The 17866-nt window shown below is 50.1% G+C and overlaps 1 protein-coding gene across 4 annotated transcripts in view; it reads left to right on the top strand.

Moving 5' to 3' along the window:
• The window catches only part of KIRREL3 (kirre like nephrin family adhesion molecule 3), a 541225-nt gene that overhangs the window by 656 nt on the left and 522703 nt on the right, over positions 1–17866 (top strand). For all 4 annotated transcript variants that reach the window (XM_073903960.1, XM_073903961.1, XM_073903959.1 and 1 more), the window contains exon 2: positions 2088–2537. In XM_073903960.1, the coding sequence (XP_073760061.1) occupies positions 2483–2537 (55 nt within the window). In that variant the 5' untranslated portion in view covers positions 2088–2482. The remainder of the gene's footprint in view (positions 1–2087; positions 2538–17866) is intronic.

Below are 17866 nucleotides of genomic sequence, written 5' to 3'. Positions count from 1 at the left end.
GTGTGTGTGTGTGTGTGTGTGTGTGTGTGTGTGTGTGTGTGTGTGTGGTGAGCACACGCCTGTACGTGGGCCTGATTTGCGTGTATTGCACAGTTCACTAGCTTCACTACCCTGGTTTTGTAATATTTCCCTGGGGGCTGAATTAAGCAAATCTGGGCCCCAGGCCACTTAGGAATTAGCAGTCAAAATCAAACAGCAGCTTAAAGGATAAATGTTAGTTAAAACATCCAGTGTTGCTTTGTGAGGTAGGGTGTACATTCTCATATTATTAGTCTTATTCACTGCAAGGCTTGCCTTAGGAATGGTGCCCAGACCTTAAATTTCTCCCCTCACCCAGTAGGTTTAATGGAGAGCTCCTACTAAAGTTAAAGCACTCTACATGCCATGTTCTCACTCTTACCATGTTGTCTGACATAGGTTGTTTGGAATCATCATTCATCTTGCGTATGTGTTTCTGATTTGCCTCTTCTGCTTCACTGTCTTCTCTGTCATCGACTCATCGGGGCTGAGGCTGTGCTGACACTTTGTTTCTGTACCTTGTTTGCTAATTTAGCTGATGGTGTGTCTCTTTTGGGTCCTCTTGGTTTCTGTTGCTCAGCATTTCTTTTCTCCCCCAAAGCTTGCTTACAAATTTCCCTTTGATCTGTTTAACAGCCTCTAAAGGATGCAGTTAAATAAACTATTAAGTTAAGAATAGAAAAGTCAACAAAGCAGACACCTACTAATTTGTAGATCTTTGATGTCAACTACCAGATACAAGTAAGCCCCTACCAGCACACACTTTACTCATGGGGCCCTACTTCTCTTTTCTTGTTCATCAATACCAGGGGATACATTTTTAAAGTTAACATCCACATGGAAACTTGGAGTTGGAATGTGCCTTGAAGTCAGTAAAATCCCCCAAGTACGTAATACTGATGGAAGGAAGGCTAAGAGTTTCCCAAAAACTTCCCCAAGGTCCAGTGACTGAAAAAAGCAATGAATGATTTTGTACTGAAAGGCGCTCATCAAGAGAGCATCTTCCAGTTTTCTCCCCCTACTCTTTAGCCCCCCCTCTTCTGTATAATGCTGCATATTATACTCAGTTGTAACTATCCTTATAGTTTGTATCTCATGTGTATACTCTGCTTCCACAATAAACTGTGAGTTCCAGAAGGCATGGTCTGTGCCTGGGATTTTAGCTCCCCCAGTGCCTGCTTATCCCAGGTATATCTAAATGTCCACCAAGGAAACAGACCTAGAGAAATTGTTTGTTATCCTGGAGGAAAACAGAGTTTGATTCGAGTGTGGGCTTCACGACAGGTAAAAGACCTGAAGGTCCTTCCCAGGCAGTTGCCTATGACCTTGGCCTCTCCTTCGCGATAGCATTCACAGCACCTCTTGGAGAAAAAGACACTCTAAGAGTGATGGAGTGCTTATTAGAGGAGAGGCTGCAAATGCAAAGACAGGCTACTCCCCTCTCTCCTTGTTGAAAAATGCACAAACCAGGATGGTAATAATAACAAATGGGCATGTGTCACAGACCTGCTTGATTTCCCTCTAGTTCCTTCATTTTGTTTTGGAGGACTAGTGCAAAGCAGCTAAGGTCTAGATGTTCGGGTTTTTATGACCTACCTCCCCTTTCTAGGAAAGTCTCCAAAAAATGTAAAACGTGCTTATCTCTTCCCCAACTCCGAGACTCCAGCTGCACACATTGGCCAAGTCCTTCCCGGGGAAAGATGCACCCCCCCCACCCCCACCCCTCGCGGCTTCGCTCTTTCCCTTTCAGCCAGTTCCCAATCCCCCGTGCAAAGGCAGGGCACACATATTTTAATGCGTGTGCCTGCATATAGTCCCCCTCAACTTCATTCCCGTTGAACAACATTATGTGGTGTGGACAAAAAGTCACAGTCGGCTCCCTGTTCAAGATGCCTTTTGGCCAATAATGGTGACAAAAGCTGCATTTCCCCCTCTTTAGGGGGGGGAAAGGAGAAGGGAAGAGAGAGCAGAGCCTCCCAGTCGGCCCTCTGCTTTGCATAGATCTCCTTTTTCCAAGTGTTTCCTCTTTAATTATGACCTGTTCCTCCTCCCTCGCCCCCCCGCCCCAGCTTCAGTGAAAGGAGCCCTTCTGTCACTCGTCACTGGCTCCCGCGCCCGCCCGCTCCCGAGCTCGCTGTGGGAGGAGCCCGCCGCCGGAGGAAGCCAAGCCGTGCGCCGGGGCTGCCGAGAGCCACAGAATGGATCCGCTCCGAGCGGGGACGTCGCTGACGAGCCCGGCTTCCCGCGGCGGCTAGGAGCCCGGCCACTGGCCCCGGCAGGCTGCGGAGACCCGGAGGCCCCGAGGAGAGCGGCGCCGCGCCGAGGGACCGACGCACGGACAGCCCGATGGTTGGCGCGAACCCGGGAGGACCGCGGCGGAGGCTGAGCACGGCGAGCCGCCCGGGAGGAGAAACTAACTGCCAGCCCAAGTTGCCCCGCCGGCTCTCCCTCACTGCGCTGAGGAATGAAACCTTTCCAGCTCGATCTGCTCTTCGTGTGCTTCTTCCTTTTCAGTCAAGGTAGGACCCCCCGGGCGGGCGGCCGGAGTTGCAAAGAAAGTCGGCTGGGTTGGCGGGGCGCGGGAGGCTAAGGGGCAGGAGCGTGGGCCGGCTTCGGAAAGTCGAGCCGATCGATGCGTCCGAGATGCGCTGGCGTGGCTTCTTTGCCTTTGCCAATGCAACAAGATGGTACTGTTTCTTTTCCTTTGGAAGGAAGGGGTGTAGGAGGGGTGACTTTCTCCTCTCACTTGTCAACATCCAGCTCAAACTCTCCGATGCAAATGAGTTCTTTATGCTCCTGGGATGTTAATGAGGCAGTATCTGTGTGGCTATGCCGCGCTGAACTTCTGGGCACCTCTCCTTCAGACTCAGGTTTGGGAGAAGGAGAGGGTCGGGAAGGAGAGCTTTGTTGAGGTGGATATTTCAGCTCCAATAAGGTCTGACTTGCAGGAGTGGATTCAGAAGCCAGTGTGTGCTGGTTTTGCTCGGTTGCAGAAGGGGCCGCAATTACCCATTGCACCGTGGGGGTAATTTGCGATGGTGGGGAAAAGCTTGTCAAGAGTTTCATTGAATGGAATCGGGTTCTCGGAATACGGCTGAATTCTGAAACCTACACCGCCCCGGATTCAGGGTCTAAAGTGAAAGGTCGCCCCTGGTGCTGATTGTTTACTTTGTGCAACCTAGCAGGGGCAGAGAGGCTGGTGGACATCCCCCCCTCCCCCCCCGCCCTAAAGAACTTTGCTACCTCTGGTCTGGCTCCCTGCCAAAAAGAGGGGTGGGTGCTGGCATGCTGGAGGGAGGGGAGGGCGATCTCGGGAGGGACGGTGAGTGCCTACTTAGCCAAAGGCATCAAAAGTCACCTGTGGAATTGAGTTCAAAGGGGAGAAGTAAAGCAGCCCTCTGCCATCTGAGGCAGCATTTGTGCCAGCCAGCACGGCTCCGGGAGGGACAGGACTCTCAGAAAAATCCACAACAGAGCTTGTCCATCTGTTGATTAAATGAAGGGTAAAAGTTTTCAAGAAAGCAGAGCACCGCCATGGGTGGCTGGCTTTGCAAGCAAACAGCATGTCTCTTTTTCTTTCCCTGTCAAGGAGAAGCCAAATGTAAGCAAAAACCCACGCCTCCTTCCTCTGCTCTTTCATTGGTACTTACGGTCACTGCAGATTTCCCCCTTACCAAACTTTGCTCATGGCCATCCTGATTAAACCCGGGGGGGCCTTTCACCCATAACAGTGTGTATGCTCCCATTTCAATGTGTACACACACACACACACACACACACACACGCACACACTCATGTATTCATATGGTAGTGTGCATCTCACCAGGGCTCCCTACAGCAGCAGGAAGATAAATTGCCTTCCCTAGAGTTTTCAGGCTGAATGAATAAGAACTATCTCAGAACACTGGTACAGAAACAGTTTGGGTTATATTACCATTTTGTGAGATTACCCTCCTTCTTGGATGCCTGTGTGCTTGCTTATGGACACATACACACACACACACACACACACACACACACACACAAACTCACTCACACTCACACTCCCATTCTCCTTTGCCTCTTCCCAATTTACTCAGGAAGTTGCCTGTAGAATCCCTACAAGGAGGAGTCCACCATGCCCCCCTCCACAAACGTTCGTGGGACCTGCGCACATTTTAATCCTCCTATGTTGTTGGAAAGCTGGAGCTGTGATTCTCCTCTAGATTGGCATAAGAAGCCTTTGGTGTCTGAGTGCCTCTTTGGCTGTCTGAATCATCACAGTATGCATCTTCTGCTTTGCTTATCCCTCTCTCAGTACCGGAGCTGTTTCTTCGCTGTCTCGTATGAATCATTAAATATTTACCTGTGGAGGTTAAACGCTCCGTTTCATCCACCCTTAGCCCTGAGAGCACTAGGAAGAAACCACAGCATCCTGCAATGCCTACTTCCTTGTGATTCCTGAGTGTTCCGAGCTTAGCCAGCACTGCCCACCCTACCCAACGGTAGATGTCAGGGCCCACGGGGCTCCAATATAGGTCTAAAGAGAGATGATAAGACAAAGTGGATGTAGCCAGTCAAAATACCCTAAATCACTGGACACTGTAGGTTTCGTGAATAGACAGCATCTGATGACAGGAATTAAGGGCCAAGTGGGATGCTTTTTATGGACTTTTGTGATATGCTACTTTTTGACTTGATCTGTAGACATGTGTTTTAATGTGGATGTTGTCCTGAGTATTGTGAATTCCCCAGAGGATTCTATTTGACCCTACACCTATATGATCAGTTTCTATACTGTGCCCACCTCTACCTAGCGCCATATATTTCTCAAGTTATTAGTTAGAGTGCATCCACTTCCGAGAGGTCGTGAGAGGACTAGCCCTCGGGCCCGAGGCGACACCCGCAGACATCCCCCTGACTGAAGTTGCCTGGCATGCCCCACCGAGTCACCTATTTGACACCCCCCCCCGACCTCGTGCACACACTTCCTCCTGGGATGCTTTCCAAGGAAATGTGCAGGGACTCAGGGATGCCTCTCCTCTCAGAGAAAACAAATGTCCAGGGTTCTTTTTAGGTCTTTATCTGGCGCTCCGGTGACACCTCCATCTGCTGCCCAGAACCTCTCCCAGTGGGAGCCTATGTGTCATTTTAGAGTTTCTGGAAACACAATTTCCATGCTTCCTGTTCCCGTTGTCTTAGTCCCCCTATGGAAGGAGAGCTCCAAAGAGCGCTCTGAAGACTTTCGTGGCAAAAACATTTAAGTCAAAACTCTTAAAGTCCCTTTCAGTTGTCTTTTCTCTCCCAATCTGTCTGATATTCATTCACTTTTACTTGTTCTCGTAACCCTTTAGAGAGTGAATTCCAAGTATAATCGATGTCAGCAATACGCTGTTATCTCCTCTCCTTTGAAAGTTTGGGCTTTTCGTGGAGCTGGAGATTAAATATTTATTTATCTTTCCTAAGGTGGCAGTAGAAAGACCAAATGGCATGCCTCCATTTCCACCCCTGCCAACGTCCCCGGGCCTGGCTCCCCACAAAGAAATGGCGAGCTGCCAGTGTGTGCTGCTTGTGGGTTTCTCTCTTGCTGGGGATGCCTCTTCCATCAGCTGTCAGGACCGCTTGTCCGTGCTTTGTGCAGAGAGGGAAAATGTCACAGCACAATTTGCCTCCTGCAAAGAAGAGGCATGTTCTGCCCCTGGGTGAAAAGGAATCGATTGTCTTGTCACCCATAAACTTAGAACTGGCGATATTTTTTCCCCTTTATCATTTCCGTTTGCCCACATCTATTTTCCTCTGTGCCCTCCTTCATCTTCAGGAGCCGTGCCAACCAGCCTGCACCACCACCCCGCCCCCCGTCTTAAGTAACTAGGAAGGACCAGTGTGCCAGCAGGAGGGAAGATCCCTGCTCCCCAGCTGAGACAGTCTGGGGAATGCGCAGTGATACAAAGTTGGTGCCTTGAACTCAGACTCTTCGGAAAGGTGTTCTCTTCCCTGCTCGCTGACATTTTCCCCTAGCACTCCCGTCTGGCCGCATAACCTTGCAGGGCCCGAAAGCTCTAACCCTGGCCAACTCAGATCTCTCGTTGGACTTTCCCGCGTGCCAGGCTGCTCTGAACGTATTGGGGGGACAATGAGGACTTACTTGTCAATGACAGTCCTTGAGTTGAGGGTTCATCCGGGACGTCACCTCTCCCACCATCTGTTCTAAGCGACTTGCTCTCCTGTCCTGCTGGCAGGAGTCTCCCAAAGGGCTGTCCGATGGCTACCGAGGGACAGAGGTTGGTGGCGACATGACTTTCCAAGGGGAGAGAAGAGCCGGAAGCTGACACAGGGCTTGTCTTGTGAGTGGAGAGACCCAGCTCGGATGAGGGAAGCCACGGGGATGACAGGAAGCTTGGAGAGGAAGGAGCAACTTCTAGATGCCTTAACTTGCGAGAAGGTCCCTGGGGGAGGGGGAGGGGCACCAGAAGATACCAGGAACACATCAGAGGCAGCCAGAAGAATGGAGGGGGATCCTAAGGGGGACAGACTGAGAAGGCATTAGAACAAGAAATTGGGAGTGAACAGCAACTTAGCAAACATGTAACCTTGCCCAGAACTGTCACATAAGAAAAGATGAGGCAAGTATTAAGTGTGCCGCTACCCCCACTGGCACCCCAAGTGGTATGACGTCTTGTCTAGAGGAGGAAGGATGCTTTCTTTTGTCCTAGAAGGTCAGTGCACCACTGCCAAGGGTGTGGGACCACTTCTTTAACAAATCCTCTGGGTGAGGGGAACTGGGACACGTCTGTTGGGCATGGGGGTGGTCTCCGTGTCTGCTGCCCAGCAGGGAGCTCTCTGTTGCCAGCCAGACCTATCGAGGAGGGAAGGGAAACTCCCCAGGGGGAGAGGGGTGCGGGGTGGGGTCAACGCCTGCACACTGCACTTACAGGATACTGCGGGGGGCCTCCCTCTTGGGTTACAAAGGAGGATCTCCCTTGGAACACTGCAGCAGGGAGCTAGGCATGGTACCAAGGAGCAGCTCTCCCTGGTGAGCCTGTGCTGGTAGGAGCCAGGGCCAGCAGGAGACGGGGTGGAGCAGGGGATTAGGCCTGAAGATGCAATTTTTCTTTTTTGTTCAGCCCAGTGGGGGTGACTTAGGCGGCATTATATTGCAGACCCAAAAAAGCCCATGAATAATCCAGAGTGAATTCAAGAGATTTCAATAGCAAAATAATAACAATACTAATGATACCTTTGATTTGCAGAGTACTTTTCTTCCAAGGAGATAAAAAGATAAACTGTTTTGGAAACATGAACAAGGAAAAGAAAATTGCCTGTGAAGGAAGAGTGGGAAGGAGGCCCAACAGCATTCATTTTAGGGTCTCCTATAAATCTGGGGTGGCGGGGCGGGGGGGCGGGGAGAGTCACATGGGCAAGAGGCATCCTTCTTCAGCTACAGTCCTTATCCTTCTAAAATGGTGAAATAAATAACTGTTAGGTGAAAAACCAGGCAGTTTTAATAGGGGTCAACCAGAGAGAGTGAGGCCCTGTACCCCGCTTGTGCCTGGGAATGGGGACACTCTGATTCAGCTGTGGGGAGGGTCTGTTCCCTTGGGTTGCATGTCGCCTCACTGCTGCCCACAGGGAGTGAGGTGCAAAATGAGGCAGGATCCCATGTCCGGCTGGACTAGCTTCGCCCTGTATTCCAAATAGAGGAGGTTTTATTTTCAGCGAGGGGAGTGTACACTGCACGGAGGCATGGATGCCATTGCACGTGGTTTTCTTTTCCCCAGGGGAAAACCAGGATCCCCAGTTGGGTATGCACGTCCAGCAAGACGTGCAGATCATCGCAGTACTCCTCACACAGTCACGCCAAGAATGCCGTGTCCTGCTTTCTGCCAGAGCTTGAGGATTAAGCCTGGAAGGGCTTCCACCATCCACACACTCTCAGAATCCACGGTGTTGCCCTAGGGTGAGGATCGTCCCCACCATATTTAACATGAACTTCCATTAACTTTCTGCTTCTGAGCCCCTGAAGGAACTAGGCATCAAACATTGTGCTTTTTCCCCTTTCCTCTTCTGAGTGTGAAAATGAGTACTCTGGCTGTATATTTCTAGAAGTCAGTAAATGTCAATATTGGATAAGTGTTTCCTTTATATCAGGGCGATTTAGCATAAGCTGCTTGGAAACAAATGTCTTCCGTAAGCATACAATGTTTCCATGAGTCCACAGTCAGCACTACTAGGAGGATTAAATAAATGTCAGCTTCCCTTGGGTACACTGGTAACAAGTCAAAGCCATGGAAATAGTGGCCAGCGTGGGTGAATCCTGCTCCCTGCGGAATTATTCAGTTGCAGCCCTGGCTGGTGCTGGGAGAATGAGAGGTACGCACCCTTGCATCTGGTTCCTGGACAAAAAGGCAAGGAAGGAGCCAACGTAGAGGCCTCCCACATGTCATGGGAAAGTTCCCCACCCCCCCCAACCCCTGCAGTCTCAAAGCCTTCTCGTGCCCTGTCCAAATCTCCTCCCGTCTGTGACCCCACTCTACACACACACAGCTTACGGCTAAAGTGTCGTCCTGTCCAGAGCTTCGAAAAAATCCACCATCTTCCTGAAACGGGAGGTGAGATCTTACTGTGATCTTCCACCTGGTGCTGGCGTCCTCGTAGGCAGAGTGAGGTAGATTGGCCCGAGGCTGTTTGTTTTTTTTTTTTTCTGAACATTGAAACCCAAACTGCAATGGTACAGGTTGTGAGTATTAAAAAGATGTATGAATATCAGGCTGAATTATCAAGAGGATCTGCATACTTGGCCTGGGTTCCCTGGGTAGTTGTTGTAAGTTCAGTCTCTTTCTAACCCATGCCTAGACGACAGGAATTTGAAATCTGATCCTGACTTAAAGCAATGACAACCAAGGCTTCCATTCGTCATTCCACACTTTTCCCCAGAGGCTCCATACAGCCTGGTGTCTCACAGGGCCACGTCCTCTTCGTCCTTCCTTCGTGATCAAATAGCCCTTGAGGACACCAGAGTTCAGCCCCTGGCCACTCAGCCTGCGCTCATGGTAGGCCGACTGTGTGGTGGGCACCATGCCAGGGACTTCTGATGCAAAGACCCCTAAGATAGTATTTCTGCCCCAGTGGGGGCTCTCAGTCTGGTCAGGGAGCAGACACTTTGGCTCATGGTTACGATGGGCTCAGAGTTGTCAAGAGTATTCTGAGAGCCGCCGAAATGACCGAGGGCATCAGGAAAGGCTGCAGAGAGGCAGTGACTTGATTTCAAAAGATGTCTGGGAGCCCTCCTGGGGAAGCACAAAAAAGAGGTTTCAGGCTTGCCTTAGAGCATGTGCAAAGGAAAGAAGGCAGGACAGAATGCCATCTGTTCCGAAGCAATGGGTAGTGTGGAGTGTAGGCTGGAATAGGAATGTGTTGAGGGTAGTGAGAAGCTTGGGAAGGGGTGGGTCAGCTTGTCATAAATACCATGCTAAATGTTTTGATGACTTAACTATCAGAGTTAAGTCTGTTCCTTCGAAACATTGTGAGTAGGTTCTAGATCTGTACTCCTCTCTGTGCCATGAGTCCTATGGATAAAAGAGGGGAAGAATTCATTTGTTATTTATTCTTCTTGGTTTGCCCTGTTTTTTATATGGGGCTTTAAAAATGTAGAATTGAGGGGCGCCTGGGTGGCTCAGTTGGTTAAGCGACTGCCTTCGGCTCGGGTCATGATCCTGGAGTCCCGGGATCGAGTCCCGCATCGGGCTCCCTGTTCGGCAGGGAGTCTGCTTCTCCCGCTGACCCTCCCGCGTCTCATGCTCTCTCTCTCTCTCTCTCATTCTCTCTCTCAAATAAATAAATAAAAATCTTTTTAAAAAATGTAGAATTGAATGGAAATATACCCATTCTTTCCGGCTCACCTCCCTTCATAGCTAGTATGTAAAGGGGTGAAAAATAGAGCAAGAGCCTAAGTGTGGAGGAACTGACCTTCCCTGTCGGTCTACATTCCAGAAGGAGGCAGAGAAGAATAGTAGGTAGATGTATACTTAAGAACAATGTGTTGGATAAAGAATGTGGTGGGGAACCAAGGAGCACACAGAAGCAGGGATGGCTGAGTGCACACTGGATTCTTGGTTGTATGGCATTCACTGAGGAATGGGATTTACCTGTTTCTGGGGCCCAGGGAGGCTCGCCTAACATTGAGGATGAATGGTAAACCAGAAAGGGAGACAAGAACAAGAATGAGATAAATAAGAAATGCCTAGAGATACTTTGCTAAGGATTTCTTTGCTGTTCTGAAGAGGAAGCTAAGTTGTGCTGGCTTTGGGGAAAATAAGGTTACAAGGCAAGTGATTCCGCTCAGAAGATGTTAGAGATGTTTATAAGTCTCCAGCATCAAGGGTAAAGAACGTCATCAGATCTACTCGTGTGTTCCACACTTGGGCCTGTTCTCATCAGGAATTGGTGGAGACTGGCAGGACAAGCTCAATAGTGAAGCACCTACATGCATTGTTCTGCCAGAAATAGGCAGTGATGTATCTAAGGCTGTCGAAATTTAATTCTGGTGTCTAAGGTTAGCCCACTGAACAGTCTCCCATTGCTGACCGTGCTCTAAGAGTAGAATTCGGGCCCCCAAGAATGGAAGAGTCAATTCCCAAGCAGCGGGTCAAAGAGTAGACTAGATGTCATCCAAATCCTCCCCAACCCTACGACTCCCTGAATATTATCTATTAGCAACAACCTATTGATTCTAGATAATAAATTCCTAGAAGATAGATGATGTGTTACGGATGTCTTTGTCCGGCACATTTTCTTGTAAGTGCCAGGCAAATCCTTTTGGTTGTTGGTGATGGTAGTGGTGGCAGTAATAATGTTTTGAGGATGAGTGTTGGTGTAAAACTTCACAGGCTGTAGAGTACTCTTCACAAGCACTGCTTCATTTCATTACTGTGCTAGCATGAGAGGCAGCTGTGATCACTGCCATAGGCTCCGAAAGGTCATGTCCTCGACCAAAGTCACTCTCATCTGCTTCACTTTTTCATATGCCTTGATGCTTCTCAAGATGCTGGTGGATGTGGCAACTCCAAATCATCCACACTGAAAAATGCATGAGAAGATCCTAGGCTGTGGCATAAGATGGAACGTGTTCTTCCAGCTTATGGGAATCCTTGGTGGCTAGGCATAGAAAAGGATCTTAAGGATTTCCCATGAAAACCAGGGAGCTGACCTTCAAACCATGACCTAGCCTTGCAGCTCTGTCTTTTGATTCCAGACTCTTTCTGAGTTGGTTCCGTCATCTTCTGGCATTCAGTTTTACCTTGAGGGCACAGGTTTCCAGGGGAAATGACAGGCCAGCCTCTTGGGCTGAATAGCAATCAAGGGGATGTTGCTTGGGTAGTTCCTTTTGTGGCTCTATTGACAAAAAAAAAAAAAAAAAAGGCAAGGGCAGGAACTTTTATTCTCTTAATTGGTTGATTAAAATATCCGTTTCTTTTATCCACCGGCCCTGGTGCCAGGCATGCTACTCAGCACATAAAGGACTCTGAATAAATGTTGAAATATTGGAATGAATGGCAAGAAACAATGAAAGGGAGAGAAAGCAGTGTTTCTGACATCACACATGCAGGGGCTGACAGGCCCCCATGGGAGGCCAGAGGAGAGGTCCCAACTATTTGGAGTAGGAAGTTGTTCCTCTGTGAGTGAGGCCTTGAATGACCACTGGGTCACCAGGGACACTGCCAAGAGAAACATCCTCCGGCAAGCCACCCACTCCTCAGTTTCAGTAAAAAAAAATCCCACCCCTGTCCTTCTGTTCTTTAATGCATGTGAGTTCCCATTTCTGTCAGTCACCTGCAAATGTCACAGGTGACTCAGCTCTGGTGCAGTGTGACAGTCCACCTGTCACCCTTGGCGATGCCGGGGGCTATGACAGTTTCAGAGTAACACTGGGACCCGGCTGGCTCATCATGGAGGCAACCAGGGGACAGAAACCTAGAGCTTTCTCCTGGAGACCCTCCCCGGGTACCACAGGAGAAGCGATGCCACCCTCCCTGCCTTCCTGACCTCGTGACAGAGAGAAATTGCCAATTAACCTCCCAGTGGCTTTACCCTCCATATTCTAGGACCTGCCCTTGTCCACACCTCGCTGAAGGACGCTGGGTCCACCTCACATTCACAGGGAGTCCCATTTCATCAGAGAGCTGGTCTCGGAAGCCTTTTTCTTACAGAGGACGCTGCACCTGCGTCAGGGGCCGCGGGCGGGAGCAGGAGGGCCTGTTCTTCCCTTGGGTCCACATCAGGCAGGAGCAGGTGGAAATGTTTTGGGATGCAAAACCCGGGGCGCGCTGCAGTTCCTGCATCAGCCTGATGGTGGCAGCAGCAGCGCTTGCAAAGCCCAGGAGTGAGCGGAGCTGAGGCTCAGGGCGGCCCTTAAGTCGCAGCAAGAGCCAGGCTCTCTAGTCTGGGTGCCTGGGCCCTCCTCTGCCGATGATGCTCCAGCTGAGCCTGGAGCATGGAAAGGGCATGGAGGGAAAAGAGCAAGACTTCCAGATTAGCAGCAGCTCCCCCCGGAGGCTCGGGTGCTTTCTGCTCTTTCTGATGGATGTGAGGGCAGAGTGCTAAGGGCAATGTCTGAGCAGAGGTAGGTGGGTACAAATAAAAATGCCCAAGGGTGTGGAAGAGCTGCAAAAAGAGGGAGCAGAGGAGACCTCAGCTAGCTGTCTATTTCCCTGTGGCAGGTGTTTTCCCATGCTGGTGTCTCTCCTGTGGGTGATGAATGCATCCATCCCCCTCCAGGGGTGGCCAGCTGCCAGGAGCCCGGCTTCCTCGCCCCAGTCCCCAACCTGGGCCCACTGCCCCTCTCCCCAGGAGTTTGCCTCTTTAATGATCCAGGAGCCAGTATTTCTGCTGTTGCTCCCCTCCCCTGCTGGAAAAGCCAAACAGATGCTAAAATTAGTCTCATTATTCCTGATCTCCTGGGCAGGCTGAAGAGGTGCTACTCTGTTTTCATCTCTGGACAGAAACAGACACGTTAAAACAGCCATCAGCCGTGGTTGTTTGTTTCAGAACGCAACTTACCAGGCAAGGTAACCGGATCCTAATGGCCTGCACAGGAAACCTACCGCCTGCCCTGGCAGCTTGCCTTTTTCACCTTTTTGAAGATTGCAAGTAAGATGTGTCTCAGACCCTGGAGTCAATTTGTGTGCAGCATGGGACCTGGGATGAGGGAAGGGTGAGGTCATCACTGGAGCTGCCCACTCCTTGTCTTCTCTGTATGGCTCAAGTGGCTGGTAGACTGGCCGTTTGTGTTGCCCGACACCCCCAGACATTATTTGATATCCATTAGGTTTTGCTTGCCAGTAGGATTTTAGATGAGGTTTGCCCAAACCCAAGCGGCCTCCCGCACCTGACTCCCCATCAGAGCCCTTTGCTACTTTGTTACTAGCAAGGTGAGTTACCATCCGCCCAATCTGTCCATCCTCACACTGTCTGTCTTCCTGGGGGAGGGGGTGCGCAGTGGGGTGGGAGAGAGGGTAGGATTGTTCTGTCCATTTTATCAGTGCAGTGCCCCTGGCACGTGCCAGGTGACTTCTTGAGCATCTCGCGTCGGAGAAGAAATCTTTTTGCCTGAAGTTTGCAGATCTGAGGCTGCACGGGTCAGCGAGGAAACATAGAACTGCGCTATATGAGAAGCTGCTAAAAGTAATGGAGATTGATCTCCTCCCCACAGAAAAAGATGTTACACCCACGTGGTACAGGCTCTTGGCTCCGCTGCTTTCCTGGCCCCTCGGGTGGGCCAACTTGATCCCCGTTCTTCTTTCACAAACACGAGCTCCGTTAGGATTTTGGGAATCCCTCGGTGGAAAGCTGAACCGGGGAGAGAGGAAATGGTGAGAATAGAAAAGAATCGAAACCTGTAGTGGTCTCCAGATGCGGGCCTCACAGTGTGTGTCTGGCCAGTAGACCGCCTCCTGGTCGCTGACGTGGAGCCAGCCATGGGGAGGCATCACTGAGACCTAGAGCCAGGTTTGCTGAGCTTCGCGTGCATTCCCCTCTGTCATCCTCCTAGCAACCCAGTAAAGCAGAACTGTCAACCCACCAGCCAGTGAAAGCTGCCAAGGCTAAGATTCCATGATTTGCCCACAGACTCAATGACATTGCCTCTTCCTCCTGGGGAGAGATGGGACCGCCATTCGGACACTTGCTTGCACGCCCCTGGTCCCTTGCTGCGCCTCTCTTCAGGAGGAATCCCCCTCACGCTGGTGCCCCCACAGCTGTGTGCCTGGCGGTGGGCTGCAGAACCCCTGGCCTGGCCTGTGGTCCTCCTTCTTCATGACTTGTAGGGCTTTCGATGAAGAGCTGATCAAAATGGAGGAAAAGAAGTCCCCGAAGACGGAAGCTGAGTAAGAATTCACGAAGCCCTGCCCTGTGGCCGGCGGGTGCTTGTTACTTCCCCAACCCAGCTCCAGTTTAGCCCCAACATTTCGAAAGCCAGATGCTGATTCCTTAACAAGAACACATCACCACCTAACTTTCCTTTGGTGGATTAAAAAAAAAGAAGAAGAAGAAGAAGAAAACCCATTCTGCTGAGGGAGAGGTGAGCCTGGTGTTAGCTCCGCGCTGGAAGAACAGAGCTACTCTACACAAAAAGGCATTGCAGGACATCAAAACCGTCCTTTTTATCAAGTCTAGAAGTGTAAAAATGTCGGGAGACCACATGGTTCTGAAATGATTAATAACGGGCGTTAGGGAGAGAGAGAAAGGACTCTTGGACTGTGGGAGAGTCTGAATACCGTTCAGGCACGATTCTCCTCACTTCGGCTCCAGCAGCTCCATCTTGCCTGGTGTCAGAAATCATTTCTGAAGATGGCCTGTCTCTACCCAGGCCATACTCAGGATCGTAGTATTAGCTGAAGATAGGCACTTAAGATAAACTAGCAAAATATAAAACTTCCTTGATGTTTTCAAAGCTCCTTTGGATTGAATCAGAGGAGTACAGAGGAAGAACGCAAGGCAGATAGATCTCGGCGTGGAAGACATAAAATTCCTTCTTTTGATACCACAGTCTGAGCCTTTCAGCGGAACCCACAGCTCCTGTCTGCAGGTGCATTGTCAGCTGTCGCCAGGGCTCCGAATCCACGTGGGTGCCCCTTGTTCCGGGCGTGAGCTTTGCTTTGGGTTTTCTCTTCATCAAGCCAGGGCAGAGGCATTCACAGATAGAAATCCATACTCTACAGGTGAAAACGACTGAATGCCGAGCTGATCAGACTGGGAGAAATACCATCCAGAAAACCTTATTCCTTCCCGCCCCTGTTCTCCTGCTAATAATAATAGGAAATCTGCATTTCCCTCCCATTATCAGCAGATATTCGTTGTCAAAGATCCTACCACTGAATTCTTGCCAAGGAAAGTGAAAGTATATGTACTGCTGTGTTTTTTTCAGTTAAATTGTCTTCTTACGTTATTTTGTCTGCCTTAAATGTTTACGCAGTCAGGGCCGAGATGCTTCTGTCATTCCTACGGGCTCTTGCAGCCATATGAACTGAAAGAAATCTTTCCTAGTCAAAATAGGAATGCCCTTGGCACCAGGCCAGTTTACCCCTTTTTATGGAGTGTTCAGAGTATTTGAATGCTCATCTGGCCCCAATGGGTAGGGCATGGAGGTCACAACTTTCCTCGAAGTAAATATTGAGATGTTTTGAAACAACCGCTTAGTAAAGCCCTGTCCAGAGAAAGAAAAATAAAAGTATCTGGTGGGTGCATTTTGGCACAGGAATCACCTGCCTCCCCTCTACACCCCATCCCTCCCTGGCCTGGCCTCCTCTCCCTGTGAATACTGCTTATATTAACATGGGCTGTACAAGTGCTCTGGAGAGCAGCTTTTAACCAGAGGAGGTAAGCTGCCTCGAAGAGTTTTCATGTCACATTACTAGCTCAGGATGACGTGCACGGTGAGCATGGACTCAGGAATCACCATGGGTCCTGAGCACAGGAAACCAAACAGGTTGATAAGGCCAGGAACATGCAATTTGGAACAGGTTGGCTTTGCTGGTCTCTTGTTGATGTCACTGCTTTCTTCATGACCGAGAAGAACGGGAATCACTTGCTTCCTCATCCCACCTCAGGGGAGCCCAGGAAAGCAATGTGAGCATTTGTGCTGACAGGGAAGAATGTGGCCGAGAGCGGCCGTAGATTTTCTTCCACCGGCACTTTAGAATGTTTATTTTAAAGTTAACACTGTACACCAGAGATGCTCATGTCCATAAAGGATGGATTTTCTGCTTGGCACGGTGAAGAGATTAAGAACGTATATGATAATGCACGCCGAGAATTCTTGTTCTGTTTTTTTTTTTTTTTTAATCTTCAAGGTCAGTACAACCACAGACGTTGCTATTCACTTCGTTGCGAACTAGGATCTACTCGCTGCATACTGTCATTTTATTTTTCAATTCATAAAAAAAGATGTTCTCATCACTAGGCCTCTGGGCCTCTTTATTCAGCCCAGATCACCAATGGGAAGCCAAATGCAGGAACTGATGAACACAGCAGTGGAGAGGAGAGAGAGAGAGAGGTGGAGCCGGGGCCAGATTTGAAGACACCCCCAAGCCCCTGCTGGCTGCTCTATATGCCTTGTGCGTGTTCCCAGATGGATGACGTAGTGATAGAAGAGAAAGGGAGTGGAGCACAAGTGCCTGTGCTTGTCAGGCTAGTGAGGAGAGACGGATGGACAGATGGAAAGATGGAGCAAGCTGAGAGGTGTGTAGAGAGCAGACATGTTAGTCTCCTGGAGACCACAAGACCGTAGGGTTCCGAGCTCGAACTCTCCCTGATCCAGAAGGCACACTCCTGTACACAAGAAGGTTTTGAAGTTTCCATTCATCAGCTTGGCCATGACGATAGCCAATGTGCCAGGTTCCAGGGACACAGGGGGCTCTGTCTTTGGATGGTTGTCTGTTTCTTTGACGGCGTCCCAGCACCTTCGGGAGAAAGAGCTCTCTTCTCCTCTGTTCTCACACACACCCTTCACCCCAGCCAAGCCCAGCTGCTGGCGTCTCTGAGTGTGATTTGCTCCCTCACACCTCCTGGCTTTCTTGCCTGTCCTTCCCTCTAGAAGGATCTCCGCTCTTTGCCATGTTGGCCTGGCTGACATCTACCCTGAGGATCAGCTCCCTTTGCCTCCTGGAGGAGGTTTCCTTACCTCTCTCCTCAATTTGAGTGCCCTCCTCCTTCCTCCCACAGCCCTCTGTGGAAACCCCCTAGTAGTGCTTGTAACAGTATATTAAAGTGGCTTTTTCCTATCTGCCTTCCTTTCTAGATCGTGAGCTTCTAGAAGGCAAGGGTTGGGTCCCGTGGATCTCCATGTGTGCAGTGCCTCTGTCCAGCTTGGACGCATGGCCGGCACGTGACCAGGGATTCTTGATAGCCTCTACCTTCTGTGCCTGGCATTTCCCTTGCCAAGCTCTGAAAGTGCTTTATCAGAGAATACATTTACTGATCATTATTATTGCCTTCTGCAACCAGAGTACCTATGAGCACAAAGTAATCCTTGGGGAAAAGGTGATAATAAATTAATCCTTCCTTGCATTTCTATGGCACTTTATGCTTTCCCAAACCCTTTCGCATTTATTATGGGCGACTCTCCTCCCCACCTGGAAGAATAAGCGAAATGAGACCAAGTCATGTCAAGTGGCCTCTCTTAGGTCACACAGCTGGTAAGTGTGAAAGTTAAGACAAAAACCTCGGTTTTCCCAATCCAGGCCCTGTGGTCCTCCCAGCACCGCCCCCCTCCCGGTCTCCTCCCCCTGGGTTCCTGCCCCTGAAGAGCATAGGCTTAGAGGGTGCCTGGTGGAGTGGGACCCCGGGAGTGTTTCCTGCATCATCCCATGGGGTG

Source organism: Callorhinus ursinus, unplaced genomic scaffold (assembly GCF_003265705.2).
Source record: "Callorhinus ursinus isolate GAN/ISIS: 27379988/994484 unplaced genomic scaffold, GSC_fseal_2.0 scaffold19, whole genome shotgun sequence".
Lineage (NCBI taxonomy): Eukaryota > Metazoa > Chordata > Mammalia > Carnivora > Otariidae > Callorhinus > Callorhinus ursinus.
Note: the sequence above shows the minus strand (reverse complement) of the source record. Positions and strands in the feature narration are given on the sequence as shown.